This window comes from Tauraco erythrolophus, chromosome 6 (assembly GCF_009769465.1).
Source record: "Tauraco erythrolophus isolate bTauEry1 chromosome 6, bTauEry1.pri, whole genome shotgun sequence".
NCBI classification, from domain to species: domain Eukaryota; kingdom Metazoa; phylum Chordata; class Aves; order Musophagiformes; family Musophagidae; genus Tauraco; species Tauraco erythrolophus.
The window spans coordinates 35,251,058-35,258,848 of record NC_141470.1 but is presented as its reverse complement, the minus strand read 5'-3'; the positions used below and the strand labels follow the sequence as shown (position 1 = coordinate 35,258,848).

The 7,791-nt window shown below is 42.1% G+C and overlaps 1 protein-coding gene across 1 annotated transcript in view; it reads left to right on the top strand.

Moving 5' to 3' along the window:
- Nucleotides 1-1,481: 1,481 nt before the first annotated feature.
- RAD51B (RAD51 paralog B) overlaps nucleotides 1,482-7,791 on the top strand; it is a 423,330-nt gene continuing 417,020 nt past the window's right edge. The window contains exons 1-4 of the mRNA XM_086613448.1: nucleotides 1,482-1,504; nucleotides 2,867-2,960; nucleotides 3,762-3,875; nucleotides 7,128-7,244. Of these exons, the coding sequence (XP_086469574.1) occupies nucleotides 2,877-2,960; nucleotides 3,762-3,875; nucleotides 7,128-7,244 (315 nt within the window). The 5' untranslated portion in view covers nucleotides 1,482-1,504; nucleotides 2,867-2,876. The remainder of the gene's footprint in view (nucleotides 1,505-2,866; nucleotides 2,961-3,761; nucleotides 3,876-7,127; nucleotides 7,245-7,791) is intronic.

The window sequence follows — 7,791 nt, the reverse complement described above, 5'->3', positions numbered from 1 at the left end:
TTCCACTGACCCTTTTTGGTACTATGGTTGTGGGCATTTCATGACAGTCAGCTTCTTGCTGTGTTGATCATGTTCACTAGTTTGGGAAAGTGGCTGAAGTGTTCTCTATTTTGCAGCTTCACTGCAGGATTTTTTTTTTTTTTCAGTATAGACAAAACCCCAGTCATGCAGTTCCCAATGCACAAGCCTTCAGTAAATGTCCTGGGTAATATCGATCCATTTTTTTTCTTCAGTTAGGCTGATTTCTAGAACTGTAAATTTGGCTTATGCAGACAACATATGTAAAATAGTAATTTCAGCTCTTTCTAGTATAAGCTAGAGTTGGAAAACTCACCCTACAGACAGTAAAGTCATGTCAGTCACATTTGACAACTGACTGTTACATTCACATTACAGGGTAATAGCTTCTTCTGTCAGAAGGCATTTCTCACAGAGCCGGCAGCAGACTAGATGTTCGCAAGCCCTCTAAATTTTTGAGGACGAGGACCAGCATTCCAATATTCACCGCTAACAAATGAACAGACGCAGAGCACCCTTCATGCTGAACGCTTTCAAGTTTTGTAGATGCTTCATGTGCAGAGCACGGTAGGAATTTCTAGGGCAAAGCACGGAGACACCTCGCAAGGTAACCCCCAAGGATGCCCGCGGGAGGTTTTCCCGCCTGGAGCACGTTTATTTACGCCACCCCCACAGCCCGGCGTCGGCGGCTCCCACCTGCGGGGATGGGCTCACGCCCACGAGCGGGGATAAACACTGTGCGCTCCCTCGGCCCTCTGACGGCGCGGGCGCAGGAGAGGCGCTGCAACGGAGGCGGAGGCGCCCGCGAGGTTCCATGGTCCGTGATGGCGGCGGCTGCCGGGACTCGGCAGCCGCCGCCATCACGGACCATGGAACCGCCGCTCCCGGCATGCGCTGCGCGCCACAGGCTTTCAAGGGTGCGGGGGATTGGTGGGAGCGGAGCCAATGGCGAGTGCAGGCCTTGCCCGGCGGCCCCGCCTCCTCGCTCCCGCCGCGGGGCGGCTTTGAACGCGGTCTCAGGTGCGCGGTGGCGGGCGCTGCTCAGCGCCGGCGGGAGGCCCCGGAGCCGCGGGGGCGAGGTCTCGGTGCCCGCGGCGCTGCCGGGGGCGAGCGGCGATCAGGCCGGGCCAGCGCTCCGCCTGCGGCCACAGCCCCGGGTGCTGGGGCGGGGGTGCGGGGGGCGCCTGAGGGAGGGGAGCCCCGTGCCACCGCTGCTCGCCCTCAGGCGCTGGGTTCGTGAGTTAATTTTCTCGTTCCAGATGAAGCGATAACGTCAAGCTCTCCTGCAGCACCTCTGTCACCTGGTGTAAGTCCGTCCGTGCCGAGACACGTGTGTGTTTTTTGCCCCTCGGGGGTGTCCTTATCCACCTGCCGTCCCGGGACCGCGGAGAGGGCGCAGGCAGCGCTCCCCGGCCATCCGCTGCGACCGCTTCAGCCGAGTGTCAGTTTCCAGAAGCTGCACCTCGGCTTTCGTTCAGCTGCAGCGGTATGTGGCCTGTGTGCAAAACCTGGAACCACCCTAATGCTCGAGGCAGAGTGTGCAGTTTGTGTGATAAATGGTTATTAACACAGCTGGTAACTTGAAGGACATGGAACTCTTCAGATGTTTGATCTTCCTCCTCCTGTCTAAAGAGGATTTTGTAGAGGGGACAATAAAGTTTCCATCTTGTGAAGATGCAGAGGCCTGTTCGTCTGTAAAAATTGTAGCAATCTCACATTATTTAAACCCCTTTTTATTTTGTCTAGACTTCTGGCTAAATAAATACTAGGAACGTTGCCTAATAATATTTGTGAAACAGCTATGTGCTCAAACATACATATAGGTTAGGAAAATGCGTGTGCTCGAAGTTGCACCAAGCTGAATACCATCCTGTGGAGTCTTATTTAGTAGAATGGAATGACAAAAAGAAAAAAAGGGGGATAAATGCAAACAGCTGAGGGCTAAGGGGGCAGGGATTTGTAGTGGCAGTGTAATCTTATCTGTTAAGTAAAATAGTCTTAAGGCTTATCTGAAATAATCAGATACTCTAAGTGGGAAGCTCAATAAATAAAACTTGCTTAAGTGACTGAATATACCACAGTTGTTGCTGCCTTGGCCCCATAGTGTTTTTGTTCACTTTGAGAAAAAAAATATTTACATTGTAGTTCTTGTCTTCATGTGCTTAGCTTTGGCCTCTTGTTTCTTTTATGCTGTTGGCTGAGTTGAAGAACTGTTTACTAACTGTGTTTGTTTCATAAATTGTTACATAGAACATTAGGAGATGGATTTAACTAGTTTGACCACCTTGAGTCTTGCATGCTAAAGTATGTTTCCAGCCCTTCAGTGTTTCTGATGTTTCCTGTCTGGGTCTTTCCTGTTCTTTCAACATCTGTCACGAATCCCGGATCACCAGAACTGAGTGTTGTGTTCTAGCAGTATATGTTCCAGGGCTAAATACTTACTGTGATTACTCTACTATTTGCGTTCAGGCATTCAAAGATAACTTTAATTCTTTCTAATGCAGTATAGCATGAGGAGTGCTTGTTCAGTTCACCTCTGAATAATTTCCAGCTTGCTTATGTCCCAGAAACCTCTGTCCTATAAGCATTGCTGACTTTTCTGTTCTTACTGGCATGTTCTCCTACATGGTCAAATATGAGGAGATATAATTTAACATAACTGCTTTCAGAGTGGTAATAAAATTTAATGTGACATAGACTTATATGGGAAGTATATATCACAATAGGTTTTATATATATATACACACGTGTGCAAACTTTCCTGTTCTTTAGCAAGGAGTGAGTGTAATTGTCTGCATTGTCATATTCCAAGCACCTTTCAAATTTTTTTTGGTTGTTTGCCTTGTAGTTTGAGGAGCATGGCTGCTAAGAAACTAAGAAGAGCAAGGTTGTCTCAGGAGCTGTGTGAAAGGCTGAGTCGCCATCAGATCACTACCTGTCAGGTGAAAGGGTTATTTGATGCTTTGGTGTGTGTATGTGTTTTTGGAGAGTTTTTTTTTTTGGGGGGTATGTTTTAATGCACGTACTGCTTACTTTTTGCCCTATAATTTACAGAGAGCTTTTCTTTCTATAAAATAGTGAGCATTTCAGGTTCCACCTGGCCTGCTGCCCTGTAAAAATACAGCTTTAAAATGATAGATGCCTAACTAAAACATTTAAGCTTGCCTCTACTTACTACCTTCCCTTCTAAAGAACTTGAAGATGCTTTATTTTAGCAGAAGTGTGGAGTAAGACATTTGGTCCATGAGCAAAAACACATGTATACCACATTATCTAGTGTGTGAACGTGCTGTGATGCTACACTATCAGTTGGGGGTTGATTCAGCAGTATGTTTTGAAGTTGCTCTTATAAGTGCTCACCTAAAGAGAGCGAAGAGGCCCTATGTATTTCAGTAGTATGCATGATAAATCCAGGATCTAGCCCCAGGACTGCCATCTGGAAGAGGTGTCGGAATTTCAGTGTTTTTCATATAGGTAGAGACTTCTGTGTTACTTTGTTGCAATTCCATCGCATGATTCTTGAATGTTTGGTCCTTTGACTCCATGGTGTTTAAAATGTGAATACAATTTCTTTTAATATACTGGTATCAGAGAAAGGTAGGAGAGATGTAGCATAACAATGTATAACATGGCACAGTTGGTAAACTTGTGGCATGTATACTAGTTGTGTATAAATTGCATCAGTTTAGTCCTCAGTCTTGATTTCTAGGTTGAGCTCTCTGAACTGTTCTGTCGTGTTTCAGGACTTTTTATGTCTTTCCTTCTTGGAGCTGATGAAAGTGACGGGTCAGAACTACTATGATGTGCAGAAGCTTCTTCGTAAAGTCAGCCAAGCTTGTGCTCCCAAAATGCAGACAGTAAGTATCCTTGTGTTTGATTCTGGTTTTGATACAGTATCTGGGAAAAAGCTAAACAGTGTCACTCATCTTTTTACCTAGGAGGTTTGTGATGTTTCAGTTTGATTGCACAATGAAATAATACTTTTATTTTTGAATTTAGATCTCTGAGGCACTTTAGTTTAATACAATGACTTTTATTAGCCATTATAGCCTCAAGAGATTGTTCAGGCTTGCAGAATTGGTTCTGAGTGCAATAAGGATATATGGCGTTCTCGCTTGCAATCCAGTGTATAAAAATTGCTTCTAGTTTGGACCCTGCAATTAAAAGGCATTGTTTAATACAAGCAAAGAAGAATTTTAGTATAAATTGGATTCAGATGTAAAATTGATGCAAAGAAGTGAAGTCATCCTTAAAATAACTTCTTGAGCATTTTTTCCATCCATCTACATGAACTATAGTGTGCTTTAGGCTACAGGTAGCCTAACTGAGGAGGGTGCAAGCAGGAAACAGATGTTAGCCGCAATGCAGTGGCTGGATTTTGTCGTCTTTTTTGAATTTGGGTGAGAAGATGTCAAAAATGGTGTCATCTTAGAACAGAGAGGACGCGGACAGTTCTGACCTGAGTCAATGCAGCCTGCTTTTTTCCCTGGAAAAAATAAGCCATGTCGAAGTTTAGTATGTATAATTGGCATAGTAAATGTAGCAGTAGTTCTGAGAAACTTTAAATCACAAACATATGGCAATAAAGTTAGTGATATGCAGGATTAATATGACATACTGAATAGATTAAAAGCTAGCTAATTACTAGTTTTCATCAATAACTGTTAATAATCAATAATTTGAAGACAGATGGAAGTTTTAAGTAGAGTTCTAGCGTTTGCTTTTGCCTGTCATCCACGCATCACTATTCAATCAAATTTCTTTGCCGAGAAGCTTGGCAGATACTGAAGCTTGTCAGACAGCAGTTGTCAAGGACTGCTAATACAGAGCACGCTGTTGGATGACCAGCTATGTAAGGCCATACAATACAGAGCTGTACTCCCAGAAACAGAAGATGTTAGCTATTTTTAAGGGATGTGGATTGAATCTTTGCAAACACAGGATTTCGAATGGACTTTAGGTCGGAGTGACTGATGTAACATCATGACTGCTGTAGCAAGAAAACTTGGCAATATGTTTAGAGTAAAAAAATAAATACATTAGATAATAGGAATTATAAATAAGGGGAAAATGTTGTCCAGACCTAACAACAGCAAAACTTAAGAATGTGCCAAGATGTACAGTAAAACTCTGATTTCTGGAAAACTTGCCTCACTGTATGAAGTACAGAGTGAAGGCTACTGAGCTCATCAGAGAGGAAGTTACTTAAGGGGTGACTTGATCACATTATATGCTGACTAGAAAAAGATATTATATTAGAGGTCTCTAGAGTCTAGCTGAACAAAAAACTTAACAAGATCCAGTGGCTGGAAGATAAGTTAAAAAATAAATCCCTGAAATGGGAAGTAATAAGAAAATCTTTAGATAAGTTATCATTGTAAAGGTTGTCTGAGGATGTAGTAATTTTTTATTCTCTTGGACTTTTGATTTGAATTTAATTATTTATTTTTACTGAAAGACAGTCTGGCTCAATCCTAATTTTGTGGTTAATCCAGAAATCACTGGGTAAAACTTTAGAGTCTGTGTTAGGCAGGAAAGCTAAACTGGGATATTGTTTCCATGGTCTGTAGGGTTTGTTTCCAGTCTACAGGTTTTAAGTCCTGTCAGAGGCTAAACAAAAAAGGATTAAATTAAAATACGTGGGAAATCCATCTTCATCAGTACATGTATTCACTCTTACAGTGAATCTGAGCATAAACTCTGATCCCATTTGAGTGAGGTAAAATTCAGTGGTTTTTGTATTGGCCCATTCTGTTCTTGGAAGCTATTTTTTGTATATTTCTCCTCAATTGAATTGAAGAACAGAGAAGGTCTGAATGAATTTCAGATATTATTCTAACCTGTCATAACGCAGGAAAGAACTGTAGTGTAAAAAAGAGAAAGTGCAAGCTCTCTTATCTTAGCCTGTTGGTAGAAGTAGCTGGAAATTTTTCTCATCAACTTCAGTAAAAAATGCTCAATTGCTGGCCAAACGAGCATGGACTGAAACATCTAGGATTCAATGGTGTGATTATTTACTTAGTTATTGATGATTCTTGTGGACGTCCTTCCATAATACACCGTACTCCCAGCAGACTGTTTCGAGACTGGGATAAATCTGACGCCTGCATTTCTCTCAGTCATAGACAAATGAAGTTTTCTGGAATGGTCAATCATGGCAGGTTAGTGTTATGCTGTGACAGGGCTTTGAGAATCTCTGTTGTTGGGCCAGGAGTCTGAAACCTCTAGGAATCTATATATTAATTTAACTATAACTAGAGCAACAACCTCCAGACCTTGGACTAATTGTTTTAAAAATCAAACCTCTGACATTCAGAATGCTCAGTGGTTGAGGAATATGTCACTTTTAGTGGATGTCTGCAAGACCTGGAAATATGGTGTTTTGATGTTTGCAGATCAGTGTTTCCATTTTGTTATTTCTTTTTCTGGTTTAAATTGATTCCCCAAATGAAAATAATTCTTATGAACTAGAATACTGGTCTTGGGCCAGTTCCTCTAGTCAGTGAAGGAACTAGGAATTAAACTATTTTGAGTTCTGTATCTGTCCTGTCTTCTTGATTAGACTTCCTCACAAAAGTGGAAGATTGAGTGGCTACAAGATCAGGTTAGGCTTGTTAAGACTTGGCAATCTTTTGCAAACCTTTCTTTCAATCTAGGTAGTTTCAGATTGGTAACAAATGTTGGCCAGAGAGTTCTTGGTTATAGGTCTCGTGTGTGTTCTGCATTAGTCTCTAACCATACATATACTGTTTACTTATTTAAAAGTTGGAGTTTATGGGTCAAAAGCCAGCCATGTTGAATAGGAGCAGAGAAAACCTTCGACCCATTATCATTAAAGGGCTATTATTTAATAATGTGGCAAGGAAGATACAGGAAACTTTTAAACTTACTTTGCGATCTATAAATGGGATATGAATGCAAGGAAGAGTGATGAGCTAAGAGAGGAGTGTAGCCGAATATAGGAATAGTTTTCTCATTGGCAAGTGTTAAGTCATTCCAGGTTGATGAAAGTAAATGTTGAGAAGCTTGCTATTTCCATTTTAAAAAAAGGAGGCTTTTTCTGATTACTGTGTTTGTTTTCTTTTCCTTTTTTCCTCCTCCTTTTGTAGGCTTATGAAATGAAACTGAGGAAGTCTGTCAATCCCTCTTCAGCGTTTTTATCCACCACGCTGCATAGTTTGGATGAAGTCTTGCATGGTGGATTGCCCTGTGGATCCCTCACAGAGGTAACTTGTTTAATATATTTTACTACAGTTACGCATCATACCTAGAAGTCAAAAGGCACAGATAGATTGCACTGTCTCGTGCCAGGTGCTTTAAACACAAAGTACACACACATTTTGCATGAGAAGTGCTTTTTTTAATTAGTGGAGGCTGCACTTTTTTTAGTGGTGTGTTTTTTTCCCCAGCATGTCAGGTAAGTAAGAAAATGAAGGAATTAAAAAATTTGGTGATCCTGTTTTCCTTTAAAAAGGGGAAGATTCCCCCTGGAATTTGGGAGAATTGTTGGCTAGATTTTACAGTGGGAAAGTTGCAGTGTGGCTTCGTGGTCAGAGCACAAGGTACTGAATCAAGAGTCATAGAATCATAGAATGGTTAGGGTTGGAAGGGACCTCAAAGATCATCTAGTTCCAACTCCCCTGCCATGGGCAGGGAAATCCTCCACTACACCAGGTTGCTCAAAGCCTCATCCAACTTGGCCTTGAACACCTCCAGGGATGGGGCATCCACAACTTCTCTGGGCAACCTGTTCCAGTACCTCACCACCCTCAA